The sequence below is a fragment of the Hippocampus guttulatus genome, chromosome 18 (genome assembly GCF_054856545.1).
Source record: "Hippocampus guttulatus isolate MCC_2025c chromosome 18, RoL_Hgut_1.0, whole genome shotgun sequence".
In the NCBI taxonomy this organism is placed as follows: domain Eukaryota; kingdom Metazoa; phylum Chordata; class Actinopteri; order Syngnathiformes; family Syngnathidae; genus Hippocampus; species Hippocampus guttulatus.
This window is the reverse complement of record NC_141278.1, coordinates 2,585,898-2,604,935: the sequence shown is the minus strand read 5'-3', so window position 1 is coordinate 2,604,935 and position 19,038 is coordinate 2,585,898. Positions and strand designations below refer to the sequence as shown.

General features: G+C 46.0%; 2 protein-coding genes across 2 annotated transcripts; both read left to right on the top strand.

Moving 5' to 3' along the window:
- Window positions 1-1,606: 1,606 nt before the first annotated feature.
- On the top strand, window positions 1,607-10,516 carry brd2a (bromodomain containing 2a). The gene is made up of 12 exons (XM_086136418.1): window positions 1,607-4,019; window positions 5,604-5,910; window positions 6,282-6,419; window positions 6,490-6,640; window positions 6,923-7,122; window positions 7,284-7,844; window positions 7,932-8,060; window positions 8,218-8,412; window positions 8,491-8,747; window positions 8,878-9,197; window positions 9,300-9,425; window positions 9,759-10,516. The coding sequence occupies exons 1-12, from the start codon at window positions 3,988-3,990 to the stop codon at window positions 9,884-9,886; spliced, it is 2,544 nt and encodes an 847-aa protein (XP_085992544.1). The 5' UTR covers window positions 1,607-3,987; the 3' UTR covers window positions 9,887-10,516.
- A 557-nt stretch (window positions 10,517-11,073) lies between these two features.
- Window positions 11,074-18,398, top strand: hsd17b8 (hydroxysteroid (17-beta) dehydrogenase 8). Its single transcript, XM_086137543.1, has 9 exons — window positions 11,074-11,143; window positions 11,973-12,175; window positions 12,315-12,431; window positions 16,860-16,955; window positions 17,083-17,168; window positions 17,235-17,319; window positions 17,826-17,868; window positions 18,097-18,171; window positions 18,253-18,398. The coding sequence occupies exons 1-9, from the start codon at window positions 11,098-11,100 to the stop codon at window positions 18,270-18,272; spliced, it is 771 nt and encodes a 256-aa protein (XP_085993669.1). The 5' UTR covers window positions 11,074-11,097; the 3' UTR covers window positions 18,273-18,398.
- The last annotated feature ends 640 nt before the right edge of the window (window positions 18,399-19,038 follow it).

Sequence of the window (19,038 nt, the reverse complement as noted above, 5' to 3'; positions counted from 1 at the left end):
GAACATATGAATACAAAGGGTTTCGTATCAAACAATTGTTTTTGTTATCCGTCCCGAGTAAAGAAAATTAGCATCGTATCGCATAAAAACTCAATAAAACACGAGAGAAGAGAATGTAAAGACGAAGCGGTTTTCGAAAGGACGACCAAAGTTCAACAGTAAACTGAACTCTTCAAGGGCAGTGATGTTTTTATGTACCACTAGAGGGCGTCTGCGTAACACTATTGATGCATGTACCAAACACACTGACTGGTTTCGAGATTAAAAGCTTTTTAATGGCCACCCCGAAGGTCATCGGTAGCTTTTTTCTCTTCTTTGGATCTGTTGAATCGGGCTGTGTTTAGCGTTTTCTTTAAACATGAGGGAAGTACAAGACCACAAACCTCACAGGACCTAGGGTGCCAGATGGATGAGAAAGCATGTTCATCTCGTGTCATCTCATCCCATCTCAGTGATCTCCTGGGCCTGCGTTGAGGGTTTCCAGTGTGATAGAAAATGTAGTTTGCGATACCATTCACATGGAAATGGCTCACTGTATCCTAGAGTGTGGTGAGTGTAATGCTGCTGCCAGAATTTGCAAGAAGACGACTGGTTTGGTGTGACCGCATAATGTTGTTTTCTCAACGGCCACCCGCCTCTCTTGTTCGCATCCCAACCGACCAGTATATAAGAGCAGCTGATCGGCATCTCTCTTTCATTTGATGGCTCTGCTGTGCAACTCGTCGTCACCATGAGCTGCAGATTCTCCGGACCAGGAGAAAAATGCGCCCATTTTATCTTCCAGTCTGCTGGGGTAAGACAGTGCTAAATGCACTCAAGCATGGTGTACTGAGCCTGTGTGTTTGCGAATGAGAGCGAGAGAGAGAGAGAGAGAGAGAGAGAGAGAGAGAGAGAGAGAGAGAGAGAGAGAGAGAGAGAGAGAGAGAGAGAGAGAGAGAGAGAGAGAGAGAGAGAGAGAGAGAGAGAGAGAGAGAGAGAGAGAGAGAGAGACTACTTGATGAGTCAGAGGCGCCTGATCGTGACGTCGTCCTCTCCTTCCAGGCCACCTCTCGCACCAACCATACCAAAGTGGCCCGGTGCAGACTGGACCTGCTCCACCTGAATTTAAACAAATCTTGTGCACACGGTACAGTATACCCGCGTGTCACCCCTCAAGGCGGCTGGATAAATTATATGTATTTAACGGAGGAAAAATATGCGTGACACGTCTCTTGCTTTTATTATAATTTAAGTATCATAACACACACAGCATATATAGCGGACAAATCGGAAAATGGAACGGGTCCTTCAAAGTAAAACGGGAAATAATTGAGAGCATATTTGTCTGTTCACAACAGACTTTCCGATGGCTAACAAACACAAGTGCTCAATCAAGTTGTTTCAAACCATCAGGGGGAAAAATGAAATGACGGGTCGCACGCAGTAATACAGTACAGTACTACTTAAAAGAGACAGTGATATTAATGAAATGTATTTCTTCATTTATTTGTCACTTTTTTATTTCGTGAAGTAATTGGTGACATTATTTTGTAAATAGCACATGCAAAAAGTAATTGTTTAATCGAATGTCGTAAAATGAATCTAATTATAATATTCCAAACACTTACACACCAGCTGACTTAGAACAATGTCCTAACCATCCCCAAGTCCCTTAAATGATGTACTGTATTATGAATCTAAGTTATTATCAGTTGGGAGGTTTCAACGTGACAACAGAAACGATATAAGAACTTTAGAGGACACAAATTGTACTACTCCTATTGCCTTGAATTAAAAGTGAAATATCGTGTTTTCTTATATTATTGGAAGGGAGAAAAAAAATATTGTTTTCATTCACTCCACGTTTGTTGATACGGTTCAAAAAAACAGCAAGACGATTGCGTCATCTCACCGGCCTCCATTGCAGTGACGGGCGCGCATGCGTAGTGCTTTGTCTCTACGCAACACGACTGAGCTCGTGAGCTGTCATCTTTTGGGACAATTTTGACGCTTCTAACACCTTCTACTGCACAAACTGGATCTTTTACAGACTCTTGTTTCGCGGAGGGATTAGCAGAAATGACAACGAGTTAAACTATCGATATTAAAGCGGTAAAAAGAATGTGCCTTGTCACGTGACCAACGCTGGCCAATCACCAAGAGACTAACCCCGATTGAAGTCTGCTCTTTGTTTGGATTACTTTGGTGTTTCGACCCGAAACTGTTGAGAGGAATTATTTTCTGAATTTCTACGTGGGGGACGCGAAGAGGACGATTTTCTTCGCTTCACCCCATCCCTTTAAATAGGCACGTCGGGGACCCATGTTGGAAGGGGTCATTTGAATTGCATGGCAATCGTTTCCAAGTTTGGCTCAACTGTTGGGATTCAGGGTGTATCTGGTCACGTGATTTCCCCTCCCCCACCCTTCCCCGAAGAATGGGAGAAGGGCGGACATGTTGAAGGGAATATGTTGCTTAAAAAGTATCGAGTTGGAAGACCAGATGTTTTCAAGACAAGTCTCGCCGTATTTTTTGGATTTACCAATTTGCATTTGTCTTTATTTTAATCCTTAGGATTTGGGGGGTATACTTTTTTGAACATCTCTTATCTCCCAAAATTTCACTTTGATCGCAAAATATCCCGCACCACCACAATGTTTTTTTTGTAGTGTATTCATATTGTGGTTTGATTTGCATGTTTCAGTGACATTGTTGGTCGTCTGTAACCTTGGGGAATGGGGGATGGGCGCATGTGATTGGGTAACCATTGACACGTTGGACGAATTTGTTGTTGGGGCGTTTGGTTTAGTTTTCTTGCACGTGGGCATTGCTTTGTGATGTTACGAATAGGTTTCACTTTAGCTATTTGATACCAGGTTATACTATTGGTGACGTAACGCGTTTAGCAAGATGGCGAATTGTTTTACCGGGTGTAAAAGAAATTGGCAGTCATTTCCAATTCAAGTAGTTCTAAGCCGGTTGTAGTTTTGGTATGAAGAAACCAGTCCGTTTATGAACTTGAAAGTAGTTTTACTCCAGCAGCACTTAAACTGCTGCGTCATCCTGTTGTTCCGGTTGCCCGGCATGCAGTCATTGAACTTTATGATAAAAGCTATTTTGATCGCCACTTTTTTTTCCTTTATGATGTCGCCACGTTTGAGTAACCGTTTCCATAATATATTCTTTGTTGGCCACGCGGGTCATGTTCTATGTCGTTCCGTCCGTTTGTCTTTCAGTTGAGGCAAACCACGATTGTCGGTGTCGTTTCGGTTCGTTTGTGACACGTAGTGTGTATTTAGAGGTATTGTTCGGGAAATTTATTCGGATCCCTGAGCACAATTCGGTCATTTAAACCGTCTTCGTCGTGCTTTAAGATGGCGACCGGCGCGCCTCTGCGACTGATCTTCTGGTAAGTGGGGAGAAGCCTGAACCGGCTGGTGGCCGCGTCGTCCCGCGGTTCGACCAATCGGCTTGTACATAACGCGCACAGAAAGCCCGCGTTACGCACGCAGTGGCCAATCGCCGCCTTTGCTTTGCATACGTTGACATAATGTAAGACCTTCAAGTTCGGAGGCGCTTTCAACGTCCTTGCGTGCTCGTGATCACGAAGAAGGAAAGAACACGATTTAGGGTGGAGAAAGGCCACAAAGAGTGACACGGTTTTGCGCGATTCTCTTGACATGAAAGGACGTGCTTTTAAGCTTTTTTTTCACCTCAAAGGCTTAACCGGCCGTTTCGGGTGCGGTGAGGTTGCCTTGCAACCCAATGAGCCAATCGCAACTCAGAGGGCGGGGACGTTTTCAGCACGCGTGGCCAATAGGGTGACTCGTGGGTTTATAAAGCAGCTGGTGTAGAGAGACGAGCGCCATTTCCACGAAGCAAGAGGAAATTTACGTTGCAGTTGGAGAGCGCCGATAAAGAAAAGGGGCAAAAAAAAAAAAACACAGGAAGCGGAACAGAACCGGATACTGGCTTGAATATAGCAAAACGCAATCCGGATCCATCCTCATGGATATGGCCGTAAACCCGCTGATTAACAGGTATCTACTGGTAAACTTGCCTCTCAGCTTTCCATCGGATGCGATATTTGACAAAATGTTGTCACGAATCTTCGTTTTATTGAGACGAGATGTTGGACTCTGCCGGCCGCTCTACGTGTATGAACGTGCCGCAAGGTCCCCCGGAGAAAATGAGGCGCACACGGGAAATGTTGACTCTTGACGGACATTGGACGCGGAGTATATGGCGCGAGACTAAAATGTGTGTAAAGTGTCTGTTGGGGTTTGCGTGACACCGGCGCCATATTAGCGTCGCTGCCGCTAGCCTTGTTCGTTAGCATTAGCTCCCCGCAATCTGTTGTATCCGCCCGTCGTTCCCGTGAGCCCAATGTACCATTGAGAAACGTAATTAACGCATTACTATTGATGTAACGCCGTATCGGGTTCCCTCGTCCAAAGCGTTATTCTCCAATTTCGCCGGGTTGTTTTGATTTAGCCGCCGGTGGTGGCGAATGATGATGCTACTTGACCACCACCGGACTGGTTTGTGTGATCTGTTACCCCGGTTACGGCGCCCACTGTCACTTAAGATTAAGAGTAAAATTCTTTGATTTCTCCCTTCTTACCTAATTTTGCTACCACTATCACCAATATTTCTTCGGTTCGTCAAATAGCGTCGTCATCAAGTCGTTTTTGTATGCTTTCAGGAAACCAGAAAAACGCACTCAACAAAGAGTCCAGTTGCCCCGATTTAACTTTTGCAGAGTACCATGACTTGTGAATCTACAGAGACATGATGAAAAATGTCTATTTGTTAGAAAGAAAGCTGGTATTTTTTTTGTTTGTTGTGACCATGAGCTAAATTACTTGGGCTTACATATGTTTACTTCCATGTTGTACTTTGAAGAAAAAAAATCATAATAAAGCATATTAACTGTCAAATGTTTCCAAAGGCTCCATCATTCAAAAATTGCTGACTACTACCAGATGTTGGGGTATTTTAAAAGATTCTATCCCCCGCTTCCCTCATCTACTCAGCCCTAAAAATTCGACAAGGCACGTGATTAAAAATCCCAAAAGTGTCCCCCCCTCCGCGATGCAGAATGACATTGCTGCATGTAATTGCATGCTGCTGTTGACAAAGGTGTATGTATAAACACAATAAGGCAGTTTCTAATGCCCCCAGCTTCTTGTACTTTCAAAGCGGCCACTGGAGGCAGTAGAGAATTGGGGGGGGGTACGTTGCAGGTCAAAGCAGCACTTCCTGTGACAAGATGACTGCTACCTGGGCAAAAAGCCAACTCTTGATAAATCAGTCGTGCATCAAAGATCTTGAGGCCTTTTGTTGGAAATGTCAAACTTTCCAGCCATGACTGTTATGTGGTGGAGGTGCACAGTTTACAGACGTAAACGGTGTCGATGTTAGAAAGGGGGTGGGGGGATAGGAGGTGGTGTTTGGTCAGAATTACTCAGCAATACGGGATTTGTAGACTCACCATTTGTTCTCTTGAGTGACGTTATGGTCCACTTGTGTTTTAAGGCCGAGTGAAGCAAAGACATAGATGGAGTATGAAATAACTTCTTGCCGCAAAGTCTTGCTAAGATGCCACACTGTGCTCTCCGCAGCTCCCACGGCGGGCTAGATGTCGGCCTAATGGGGATCACGGCCCTGGAGCAGAGTTCCGGCGCGGCCGGGAAAAGGATCCGGAAACCGTCCCTGCTCTACGAAGGCTTTGAGAGCCCGGGGATGCCCCCGCACAGCCAGACCACGGGCCCTGGCCCCACACATTCCCTGGTGAAAGACCCTGGGCGACGGGGGAAGATGACCAACCAGCTGCAGTTCCTGCAGAAGGTTTTGCTGAAGTCGTTGTGGCGCCACCACTTTGCTTGGCCCTTCCACGAGCCGGTGGACGCCGTCAAGCTCAACCTGCCTGTGAGTATGCATCACAACAGCCGCCGGTAGGGAAAGCGGTTGGTGGTCTTTGGAACGGGGGTGGGCAAAGCTCATCTCCAAGCCCCATTCTTGAACTTGGCCCACTGATCACCTGCATCATGAGAGAGGTCATATTATTTCATGCATTAATTGGGGAAAAAAAATCCTACACTTGGTGTATTAAGTTCTGTTCATTTCAATGTATTCTTTGTATTCACTTAGCTTCAGAAATGTTGAATGCTCTTTTTTTTCCCATTCCCCTCTAAATCCCGCAACACAATGTTGACTGGTATTTTTTAAACTGTAACAAAACTAAGGGAGGTTTTGTTGCAAAAACTGAATGTGGAACTTGACGCACGATGCTTCTTTAGGACTATCACAAGATCATCAAGATCCCAATGGACTTGGGCACCATCAAGAGGAGGCTCGAGAGCAACTACTACTACAGTGCCAGTGAATGCATGCAGGACTTTAACACCATGTTCACCAACTGCTACATTTACAACAAGGTACGAGCGTTGCCATTTGGCCGCGTCGCACCATCGCCCATCGCCGACTCACCAAATGTGCGTCTCGTAGCCATCTGATGACATCGTCTTGATGGCCCAGTCGCTGGAGAAAGCATTTCTACAGAAGGTGGCTCAGATGCCGCCCGAGGAAGTGGACCTGAGCCCCCCCCCTGCGCGCAGCAGACCCGTCAAAGCGGGAAAGCGGGGCAGGGGAAGTTCGGGTGAGTTCCCAACAACACAGATTGAAAAGACTGATGTTTTTGCTCTCGGATCTGATTCCACCCATAAAGCTAATGCTAATTAAATATCACGTCAGTGTCGTGTTGTCTTGATTCTAATGTGCCTTATATTGAGTCACGGAAGAAGAATGAAAAGATTGATCGCGCTGTGAGAATGCTGCCGTCAACACTGTTTTCGTCCCCGATTTAAATGAACAACAGCTACATGTCGCACACTCAATTTTGAGAACAGCCGATGAACGTTGTCTTGTCTTTGTTCCCCAGTCTCCGGGGGAGTCACCACGGCTCACCAGGTGCCCGCCGTCTCCCAGTCTGTGTACTCGCCGACCACCCCCGAACTCCCCGAAACCATCCTGTCCACGCCGCCGCAGACCATCATGGCCAAGAATCTGGCCCTCCCCCTTCCGAACGAGCACGGCATCCCCTCAATGACCGGCCCCCCTCCCACGCAGCCCACTACCAAGGTGAGGCTCTCAATGGGGAAGAGCTTTTTGTGTGTGTATTCTAATGCATTAAAGGTTTGCAGAATAAATTAAAATGTTGAGATAGGCCTAGTTTTTGGTGTTGTTAATAGTAAAAAAAAAAGTCAGACTCGTGACATGCTTTTCATTTCTTTTGATGGCAGAAAAAAGGCGTGAAGAGGAAAGCCGACACCACCACCCCGACTACGGTGGCCATGCCCATCATGAGCTCAATGAGCGTGGGTGGCATGGGCTTAGGCCTGGGCAGGGGGCACGACGCCGCGCTCACCCTCACAGCGCTCGGGGTGGAGCACGACACCGGCCTGAGCCTCGGCCAAGGTCTGGCCCTGAGCCAGGGCTTGAGCCTCGGTCAGGGTCTGGGCCTCAACCAGGGCCTGGCCCTCAATCAGGCGATGGGCATCAACGTGGATCACGGGCAAGTCATGCTGGGTAACAAAGCGCCCGCAGGGTTCAGGAGAGGAGTGAGCGGGCGGCCCATCAAGCCCCCCAAGAAGGACCTGCCCGACTCCATCCTGCCCACGCCGGTGCGTCGCAGCAAGCTGTCGCCGCAGCTGCGCTATTGCAGCGGCGTCCTGAAGGACCTCCTGTCCAAGAAGCACGCCGCCTACGCCTGGCCCTTCTACAAACCCGTCGACGCTTCCTCGCTCGGGCTCCACGACTACCACGAAATCATCAAGCAGCCCATGGACCTCAGCACGATCAAGGTACACTAGCAAGTGCTAGCTAGTTAGCTTTTTTTTTTACTTGACTATCGTATTTCCCAACATGAATGTGTCTTGTGGCCCGCGCAGAGGAAGATGGACAGCAGAGAGTATGTGGAGGCTCAGCAGTTTTCGGCCGACATCAGACTGATGTTCTCGAACTGCTACAAATACAACCCCCCCGATCACGATGTGGTGACAATGGCCCGAAAGCTCCAGGTAAACTGGAAGTCTCTTAATAGTTTTGAAAAAACATGTTTGTCCCAACTAGCTTGCATTGAGGGGGAGGTGGGGGGGGGGGTAATGGGAGACAGTGACAGCCCAAGTGTGTAACGTGACCCTGGTGGCCAATGGTAACAATTGGACCGTCCCTCAGGATGTTTTTGAGTTCTGCTTTGCCAAGATGCCCGACGAGCAGCCGGCGCCCCCGAGCTCCTCGTCTTCCTCCTCATCCTCGTCCTCGTCGTCTTCCGAGAGCGAGCTGAGCAGCGAGGAGAGCGAGAGCGAGAGCAGCCCCAGCTCGGACTCCGAAGAGGAGCGAGCCAACCGCCTGGCCGAGCTTCAAGAGCAGGTAGCATCGGTGAAAGCGAGGCCCCGCCATGTGCGTCGCCCGCCATTTTCTGACTCGCTTGCCTCCCCTCCCTCCCAGCTGAAAGCCGTCCACGAGCAGCTCACGGCGCTCTCTCAGGGCCCCATCGTGAAACCCAAGAAGAAGAAGGACAAGAAGGACAAGAAGAAGAAGAGGCGGAAAGGCGAGAAGCACCCAAAGGTGGAAGAAGAATTGGTCTCCATCAGGCCCACCAAGCCCTCCAAAGTTAGCAAAACTCCCAAAACTAAAAGCAACAAGGCCACCGGAACCCTGATGCCAATCAAGAAGAGCCAGAGCAAGAAAAACAACAAGAGCAAGTGAGTGCTGACATCTGCCGGGCAGCACTGGTACTGCGAGCTTGTGTGACACGGTGGTAAACTGCGACGAGGCCGTTGAGGACTGCATCTTTCGGCAACCCGACTTTTGCTCTTTTCTCTTCTGTGGCAGGTCCAAAAAGGGAGGCGTGATGTTCAGCATGCCGCCGGCCATCCCGGAGCCCCTAATGCACCATTTCGACTCGGACGAGGAGGAAGAGACGGCCCCCATGTCGTACGACGAGAAGCGGCAGCTCAGCCTGGACATCAACAAGCTGCCCGGCGAGAAGCTGGGCCGTGTCGTTTACATCATCCAGTCGCGAGAGCCGTCCCTCCGAGACACCAACCCGGAGGAGATCGAGATCGACTTTGAGACGCTCAAGCCGTCCACGCTGCGAGAGCTGGAGCGCTACGTCATGACGTGCCTGCGGAAGAAGCCGCGCAAGCCTTACGGTGAGGAAGCACGCGCGGCAATTGCATGCCAATACGCCTTTGCGGGGGGGGGGGGGGGGGGGCTTATTTGTATGTTATCTAACCCGTGCCTTCCCTTCAAAGCCATCAAGAACAGTGCCGGAAAGTCACGGGAGGAGCTGGCATTGGAGAAACAACTGGAGCTCGAGAGAAGGCTGATGGATGTCAGCGGGCAGCTCAACTCTGGCAAGAAGCCCGCCAAAGCCAAGTGTAAGTCTTGTTTGTACTTTCTGCGAGTGGTCCCGCGGCTTGTCAAATGTCTGCGGGAAATTAACTATTGAGGCAAGTTGGATGCAAAGGGGATCGTTCTAGCGCAAATATCAGCATTTTGTTTTGCCTTGAGTTTTGACATCCATACAAAAGGTTTCAACGGCAATGGTCAATTCTCTCCCTTACGAAGAAGAACAAACCTTGAACTTTTTGAAATTTGGTTGTTTGAGGTTATGCCAAAAATGTTTAGAGCCTACATAAGTTCCCTATTAGCGATCACAAAAAGAAGATTGCTCTCACCAATGACCACTGTGTTTTTTCCTCCCTCTGTAGTGGAGAAACCGACCGCAGAGTCGAGCACTCAGCCGTCACGCCTCAGTGCCAGCAGCTCCTCCTCAGACTCCTCCTCGTCTTCCTCATCCTCATCATCCTCCGACACCAGCGAGTCTGACTCTGGCTGAGGGCCGGAAGACTTTGAGATTGTGTTTTTGTTTTAACCCCTTTATTTTATTTGCGGGCGGTTACCTGACGAGCCCTCTCGTTGCGCCACTCCCCAACGGACTGGACGGCCGGCCCAACCGAGAGATGGCACCTTCTTTGTGCTGCATGAGTGGTGGTGGTGGGGGGGTGGCTTATTCTGGGTCTAGGACGGGTCTAAATTGGGCCGAGCTAGGGAAGTTTCATCGGGGAAAAGTTGCGTTGCATGTGTCGGGTGGGAGTTAAGGGTGCTAGTGCCAGAGGCTGTGATACTTCTGGACATGATTTCCCTTTACTGTGCCTGCTGTCTTGACGGTGTGTGTAAATGTTTTGTACAGTTATTGAACTCTTTTCTTTTATAAAGAAGCATTTTATTCCCTTTGTGGGAACCCGCAACCGTTTGTGTGTCCGGGCGTGCGTGCAGCTTGCTGAAGTTCTCCACAGTTTTGACGCAGGCGTTGGAAAGTGGGCGTGGCGCTCCACCTGTGTGACATTTGATGAAGTCGAAGTTGATTTTTCCTACCAGTGTTTTGTTTTCCTCTCTTTTCCAGTGTTTCTGTACACTCGATTGCTTCTTGTGACCAATTTGCCAATAAAAACGAAAGCAGTGAGGACATCGGTGTTGACACCCCCCACCCCCCGAATGAAGCAGTTTGCCCCATTATCACTTGGGAGCAGTTCACCAAGCACTGTTTTTGGGGAAAAAACCAAAAGTGATAATATCCATGAAGTTGGCAATTATCGGCTCCATCAAAATGACTTTTTGGGTGTCATTTGCATAAAATGATGTAAACAAAAAATGTCACCATTCTATGAGGTGAAACGAGCTTTATCTTAAACTGAACAGATCGCTACAGTACAGAATTGAAAAAGTCACTGCAAAACGACATGTTTATAGATATCATTCCAGTGATTCATTTAATGTACTTGTAAAATGATACACAAGTGAATTGGCATTATTTCAAATGGACAATATACGGCAAGCCTGATAAATCAAAAGCATGCAAGGTACGGCGTTCAGTCTGAAATGTATAATTTTCCCATGGCGACCAAAAATCAAATGTTTGAAGTGATCGATTTGAGGAGGTCTAATCAAAAGTCATCATTTTCGTCTCCTCTCCTCCAGGGCGTCCTTGGCGCTATCTAGCGGCTAAACGGGAAACCACAAAAATACACACACAAAAAAGAAAGCAATATGGCGACCCCCGGACGACTTGTGTCAAGGTTGGCGGTGGTGACTGGTAAATGAATTGAGCCAATTAAGAGCCACAAAGTGGCATTTAGCAGTCGTGTTCACACTCTGAAGTTAACCTTTCAGCGGGGGTTAGTTTGTGTTGTTTTAAATCGGATTGAAAAGTTTCCAGTTCATGTCGAAGCGTGAGACACCGCAGCAAACCTGGACTTTTAAATAGTGCTTAAAACTCATTGGCGTGCGGTAGATTTGCATTCGTCCTCACCTGCACCTGCACGGAGAGGAATTAAAATTCCTACTCGGAGCTCTGACCAACCAAACAGAGGAATGAAAAATGAAGCTGCAATCTGATTGGCTTGAACAACAACGACAAAAACTCGGATTTCATTTTCTTCCTCTTCTTCAAACAATTTATTTGACAATAAGTCAACAACAATATACATATACGAACAACAGCGATTTGTGTGCATGAGTGTGTTTGTGTGTGTAGTGTGTGAGACGTCGGCAATCGTGATTCTGGCTGCCCCGGGTAGATTTAATTGACATGGCGACACATTGTAGCTGAAATCTGATTGGACAATAGAACACAAACGACTGGAAGCTGCTCAGCCAAATGCATAAAAATTGTAAATGGTCAATACTCCACTTTTATGCAGAAGGAATTCCGTTTGTAGCATATCAATGAGAACTAGGACCCACTAAATTCTAGAGACTGTTAGCCATCTGTAATCCCGCAATCCTTTTTCCAACAGCGCAGATTTTCACTTGGTGGTGGGTGAGTAGAATCTCTCCCAGCTGACTTTGGGGCACACCCTGGATTGGTACACGTAGACAAACAAGGGACAGGTTGCCACAGTGCGAACGCTTGTCTCATTCAGGTGGTGGCAGCGGCATTGGTCGCGCTGTTTGCCAGCGCTTGGCCTCCGAGGGCGCCTCCGTAGTCGTCGCTGACCTCAACGAGGCGTCAGCCAATGAGACGCTGAAAAGCCTGCCGGGTGACCTCAGGGGTCAGGCCCACATGGCAACGGCGGCGGACGTGGCGTCAAAAGAGAGCGTGAAGACCCTGCTCACGAGCATCCAAGTTTGTCCTTCATTTTACATTGACCCCAAATTGGTCAAAATCAATTGAAGAAAAATGCTGACAAATAAAGCTGAAGAAATTCGATGGCTCACCCAGTTGTTATTCACGAAGCCCTCCCCCCCTCATTCGCCTCCCACAGGCTCGCTACTTCCAGCCGCCTTCAGTGTGCGTGAACGCAGCGGGCATCACCCTGGACAACTTCCTGCTCGACATGGAGGAGGATGACTTTGACAAGGTGGTCCAGGTCAACCTGAAGGTAGGACGACTGTCCGCCCAGTCAGCAAAATTGGTCTGACCCAGCTCTGGGGCAGACACGGCACGTACACTCGGCCCACATACGTCAATGAATGACGGTCCTGCAGTGGCCCACGTTTTTTTAGCTGAAAAAAACGACCCTTGTATAGTCATGCGTTTTTAAATGAAAAAAACTACCATGTATAGTAAGGCGTTTTTAGCTGAAAAAAACGACCATGTATAGTAAGGCGTTTTCAGCCGAAAAAAACGACCATGTATAGTAAGGCGTTTTTAGCCGAAAAAAACGACCATGTATAGTAAAGCGTTTTTAGCCGAAAAAAACGACCATGTATAGTCAGGCGTTTTTAGCCGAAAAAAACGACCATGTATAGTAAGGCGTTTTTTCGCCCAAAAAAAACGACATAGTATAGTAAGGTGTTTTTTAGCCAGAAAAAAACGACATAGTACAGTAAGGCGTTTTTTAGCCCGAAAAAAACAACATAGTATAGTAAGGCGTTTTTCGCCGAAAAAAATGACCATGTGTAGTAAGGCGTTTTTAGCTGAAAAAAATGACCATGTATAGTCAGGCGTTTTTCGCCGAAAAATCATTTTCCTGCAAACCCTCCAAAGTGCATGTCAAATGTGCCTATCGTGCAAAGCAAATCACAGTCACTGGTGGTGTAGTGGAATAAACGCTGGCGTTCCGTCAATGCAACTCCAGTTCAAACCCAGCTCAGTGATGTAAGAAAAACAACAGCAAACAGTTCCTTTTTTTCCTGCAAACCCCCCCAGAGTCCATGTCAAATATGCCTATCGTGCAAAGCAGTTCACAGTCACTGGTGGTGTAGAGGTATAAATGCTGGCTTTCCGTCCAGGGAGCGCGGGTTCAAACCCCGTCCATGGGGCTAAAAACGGCTGACTATACATGGTCGTTTTTTTCGGCTAAAAACGCCTGACTATACATGGTCGTTGTTTTCGGGCTAAAAAACGCCTTACTATACTATGTCGTTTTTTTCGGGCGAAAAACGCCTTACTATACTATGTCCTTTTTTCGGGCGAAAAACGCCTTACTATACTATGTCGTTTTTTTCGGCTAAAAACGCCTTACTATACTATGTGTTTTTTTTCGGGCGAAAAACGCCTTACTATACTATGTCGTTTTTTTCGGCTAAAAACGCCTTACTATACTATGTCGTTTTTTTCGGGCGAAAAACGCCTTACTATACTATGTCCTTTTTTCGGGCGAAAAACGCCTTACTATCCATGGTCGTTTTTTTCGGGCGAAAAACGCCTTACTATATATACTATGTCGTTTTTTTCGGGCTAAAAAACGCCTTACTATATTATGTCGTTTTTTTTCGGGCTAAAAAACGCCTTACTATACTATGTCGTTTTTTCGTGCGAAAAACGCCTTACTATACTATGTCGTTTTTTTCGGGCGAAAAACGCCTTACTATACTATGTCGTTTTTTTGGGCTAAAAAACGCCTTACTATACTATGTCATTTTTTTCGGGCTAAAAAACGCCTTACTATACTATGTCTTTTTTTCAGGCGAAAAACGCCTTACTATACTACGTCGTTTTTTTCGGGCTAAAAAACGCCTTACTATACTATGTCGTTTTTTCGTGCGAAAAACGCCTTACTATACTATGTCGTTTTTTTCGGGCTAAAAAAACGCCTTACTATACATAGTCGTTTTTTTCGGCTAAAAACGCCTTACTATACATGGTCGCTTTTTTCGGCTCAAAATGCCTTACTATACATGGTCGTTTTTTCGGGCTAAAAAACGCCTTACTATACATAGTCGTTTTTTTCGGCTAAAAACGCCTTACTATAGTCGCTTTTTTCGGCTCAAAATGCCTTACTATACTATTTCGTTTTTTCGGGCGAAAAACGCCTTACTATCCATGGTCGTTTTTTTCGGGCGAAAAACGCCTTACTATATATACTATGTCGTTTTTTTTCGGGCTAAAAAACGCCTTACTATACTATGTCGTTTTTTTTGGGGCTAAAAAACGCCTTACTGTACTATGTCGTTTTGTCGGGCAAAAAACGCCTTACTATACTATGTCGTTTTTTTCGGGCTGAAAAACGCCTTACTATACTATGTCGTTTTTTCGGGCTAAAAAACCCCTTACTGTACTATGTCGTTTTTTTCGGGCTAAAAAACACCTTACTATACTATGTCGTTTTTTTTGGGCAAAAAAATGACTTACTATACTATGTCGTTTTTTTCGGGCGAAAAACGCCTTACTATACTACGTCGTTTTTTCGGGCGAAAAACGCCTTACTATACTATGTCGTTTTTTTCGGCTAAAAACGCCTTACTATACTATGTCGTTTTTTTCGGGCTGAAAAACGCCTTACTATACTATGTCGTTTTTTTCGGGCGAAAAACGCCTTACTATACTATGTCGTTTTTTTGGGCTAAAAAACGCCTTACTATACTATGTCATTTTTTTCGGGCTAAAAAACGCCTTACTATACTATGTCTTTTTTTCGGGCGAAAAACGCCTTACTATACTATGTCGTTTTTTTGGGCGAAAAACGCCTTACTATACATGTTCGTTTTTTTCGGGCTAAAAAACACCTTACTATACTATGTCGTTTTTTTCGGGCGAAAATCGCCTTACTATACTATGTCGTTTTTTTCGGGCTAAAAAACCCCTTACTATACTATGTCGTTTTTTCGGGCTAAAAAACGCCTTACTGTACTATGTCGTTTTTTTCAGCTAAAAACGCTTTGCTAAAAATGCCTTACTATACATGGTCGTTTTTTTTCGGCTAAAAACGCCTTACTATACATGGTCGTTTTTTTTTCGGCTAAAAACGCCTTACTATACATGGTCGTTTTTTTCGGCTAAAAACGCTTTACTATCCATGGTCGTTTTTTTCGGCTAAAAACGCCTTACTATACATGGTCGTTTTTTTCGGCCCAAAATACCTTACTATACATGGTGTTTTTTTTTCGGCTAAACGCCTTCCTATACATGGTTGTTTTTTTCAGCTAACTATACATGGTGGTATTTTTCGGCTAAAAAACGCCTTACTATATACATGGTCGTTTTTTTCAGCTAACTATACATGGTGGTTTTTTTCGGCTAAAAACGCCTTACTATACATGGTCGTTTTTTTCGTCGAAAAACGCCTTACTATACATGGTCGTTTTTTTTCGGCTAAAAAAGCCTTACTATACATGGTTGTTTTTTTCGGCTAAAAACGCCTTTCTGTACATGGTGTTTTTTTGCGGCTAAAAACGCCTTACCACACATGGTTGTTTTTTTCGGCTAAAAACGCCTTTCTGTACATGGTTGTTTTTTGCGGCTAAAAACGCCTTACTACACATGGTTGTTTTTTTCGGCTAAAAACGCCTTTCTGTACATGGTTGTTTTTTGCGGCTAAAAACGCCTTACTATACATCACTGGCGTCAAACTCATTTCACATGGTGGGCCACATACGGCCTCGGTAGATGTCAAGTGGGCCGGACCATTAAAATAATACCATACTTTGCTATAAACAACCAAAACAATATGTCTTTCCTTTGTTTTGGTATAAAGAAGCACAAGAACATTTGGAAAATGTTGAAATTTAATGAACGTATCTTTTACAAAACATTTCATGAAGCACCTTACATTTCCCTCAACAAATGTGCAATTTACTTTTATCATTCACTTATATGCATTGCAACTGATCCCACCGCTTGTACAAACTTTAACAAGTAATTGGTATTGAAAAATATAGTAATGCACTTTATGATTAAACAAGATTTATAAAGAAAGGAAGTTTTAAACCATTTACACGTGCATATAAAATCTAAATGTAATACCTGCCTACACCTTACAAACTAAGGAGAGGGCTATTAAATGTGTAAATGTGAGAGTGCTATTGATAGCGTCTGCTGTCATGGGTCTGTCTCAGTGACGGACTGAGGCTGCTGTTGTCTTCTTCTCTGGTCAAACCATTGCCCCCTAGCGGATACTCATTGAATAGCACCATATTAAAAATATTAATTCTGTGTCTTTTATGCATTTTTTTTCATTTTTAAATTATCCTGATTGAACCTCACGTGTGTGTGTGTGTGTGTGTCTGTGATGAATGGAATTCCACATCGGTGTGCAATTGTAAAACAAGACTGTGTGTTGAAAATATAAATCTGAAACTGCATTTAAGGGTGGCTCAATACTGGCTGGCCATATACGGGCCGGAGTTGTAAATTGATTTCTGGCCCAAATACTTCACTCCACAACTGGCCCTCATCTGGTTTGCCAGAGTCAACCCAGTGCCTCCTTTGCCACTGTTGGGCCGTGTTCGGCCCACATACGTTATGCCAGTGCCGACTCAAGGCCAGCTGTGCCAGCTTCATGCCGAATCCGAGCCAGATGCCTTTGCTGACTGGGCGGTTGCGCCCACTCGCTTTCCTGCGTGTCTCATCAGCATTGTCTCTCCAGGGCTCCTTTTTGGTCATACAGGCGGTGGCTCAGGCCCTGGTGGCCTCTGGAGCCACCAAAGGATCTCTCGTTACTGTGGGCAGCATTGTGGGCAAAGTGCGTATCCATCTCCCCCATTCCGTCTTGTTAAGTGTCCCAATGCCCCCCCCCCCCCGCCCATGCAAGAGGTCGTAAAAATCAAAGCTGTTTGTCTTTATTTCGTCCCGATGGACTTATTCCGCAGGTGGGAAACATAGGACAGGTCAATTACGCTGCGTCAAAAGCCGGAGTGGAAGGTGTCACCAGGACGGCCGCCAAGGAGCTCGCTCGGTGAGCAGAGCGACCGCCGCCGCCGTGAAATATCTGGGACTCAATGTTCAGATAGTTACATTTCAGGTTTGGGATTCGGTGTAACTGTGTGCTGCCAGGATTCATATTGACCCCCATGACGGACACAGTGCCCGAGAAGGTGATCAGCAAGGTAAAAGCACCCACTTCACACTTCTCCACGTTATCTCGTGAGTTTGACTTTGAAATTAGTATCTGTAGACTTCTTTGGACTTGATTATAAAAAGCAGTTTGATGATCAACAATTGGTCCATTTTACATTCCGTGTGTTGAGAATCAACCCCATGATGTCTAAAATCATACCCTGCTGTTTAAAAAAACCCAGCTCCACGTTGTCTAAAATTGACCTTGGGGGATTTAAAATCGTCTCTAGTCTGTAGTGTCGAGAATCGACTTCATCCTGTCTCAAATCAACTCCATTGTATCCGGTGTGTGTTCGGCCTACATTGCCCCCAGTGGCCGCCAGAAGGAATGCAGTTTTGAAGAGAACATTTTTTTCAAATCCAAATTTGCTTCACTGTGACGTCTGTCGTGAGCGGAACACTTGGGGACGTACATTTTGTGTGCCCGAACTGATGTTTCGAATAAATAAACGCATCTCTTGTCGCTGCGTCACTGGTTGTTTTGTTTTTGTGTCAGATGAAGGCTCTCATACCGCTGGGGAGGATGGGCGAAGCGGCAGGTAACTACAGTCATTTCCACAAACATATCCTTATTTTGGACCGTACAGGTGATACCTTGACTTTCGAATTTAATTTGCTCTGTGACCAAACTCATCACTGAATCCGGCAGCAGAAGCTTCTGCGGAACAGAAATTTTACTTGTCAACACGAGCCACTCTTAAGTCAAGGTAGCACTGTATTGTTTCGAAATGTCACGCGATTGAGTGTGTCATGTGGTCGTCCTGTAGAGGTCGCTGATGTGTGCGCCTTCCTAGCTTCGGATGATGCTCGTTACATCACGGGGGCCAGCCTGGAGGTGACGGGTACGAAGTGTAACTTGGCGCGCACTTGAGCCACGCTTCTATCTCCCCGCCCAACTAACGTGTTGTGTCCTTCTCCTTCAGGCGGACTTTTCATGGGCTAAACCAGAAGCCTGCTGAACAATGTATCTATGCCTGAAATCATAGCGGACAAATTCAAGGATCTCGTCAGATCTGGTCCACCGTGTATTATTTGTGGCCCGTGAAATAAATACACTGTGTCAACATTGTTTCATGCTAAGTAGATTAATTCCTTTCATTTTGGCAAAAAAGGTCCGATAATCCGTCCACCTCACAGGTTTGTGGGATATCCAGATGCGGATTAGACATCCATTCTGATTATTCCTAACGATGATGACTCCAATCAGTGGTCCCCATCGTCTGGTTCGCATGCCATTGCATAAGGGGATACATAGTTTTTACTTTTTAATGTTTTGTTTTGTTTTTGCAGCGTTCCAATGAGGACTGTATTTTGGGTTAATGGCAATTGAGTTAATGACACAGAATATTGCCAGAAATATGGTGGCCGTTTATAAATCGCAAAAGCAGTGATTTAGCCGAATGTGTGGAATTGTAATGAAATGTGAACAGAACTGGTCGGTAACGCTCACCTGCACCTGTTGCACATCGTTGACAAGAAGACTCCACTCTCTTGGGTCTTCGGCTTTTTGGGCTGCCTTGTTTCGATGTCCTTCCCCCAGCAGTAGCAAAATCCTTCCATGGAGGCTTTCGTTCCGTGTTGTTCAAACATTTAAAAAAAGGCAGCAAAGAATTAAACAGCAAAGCATCGTAGGCATGAAAATCTGATCACAAAAACTTGAAATCACCTGAAACAGAAAAGCGACAACCAGTATGCAGAGCTTAGATCTT

Excerpts from the sequence above, each read along its gene's own strand:
- brd2a (XM_086136418.1), top strand. The coding sequence starts at position 3,988 with ATGGATATGGCCGTAAACCCGCTGATTAACAG. Across the intron at positions 9,198-9,299 it reads GAAGCCGCGCAAGCCTTACG|CCATCAAGAACAGTGCCGGA; the intron begins GTGAGGAAGCAC and ends TTCCCTTCAAAG. Across the intron at positions 9,426-9,758 it reads GAAGCCCGCCAAAGCCAAGT|TGGAGAAACCGACCGCAGAG; the intron begins GTAAGTCTTGTT and ends CTCCCTCTGTAG.
- hsd17b8 (XM_086137543.1), top strand. The coding sequence starts at position 11,098 with ATGGCGACCCCCGGACGACTTGTGTCAAGGTTGGCGGTGGTGACTG. Across the intron at positions 12,432-16,859 it reads TGGTCCAGGTCAACCTGAAG|GGCTCCTTTTTGGTCATACA; the intron begins GTAGGACGACTG and ends TTGTCTCTCCAG. Across the intron at positions 17,169-17,234 it reads GCCGCCAAGGAGCTCGCTCG|GTTTGGGATTCGGTGTAACT; the intron begins GTGAGCAGAGCG and ends GTTACATTTCAG.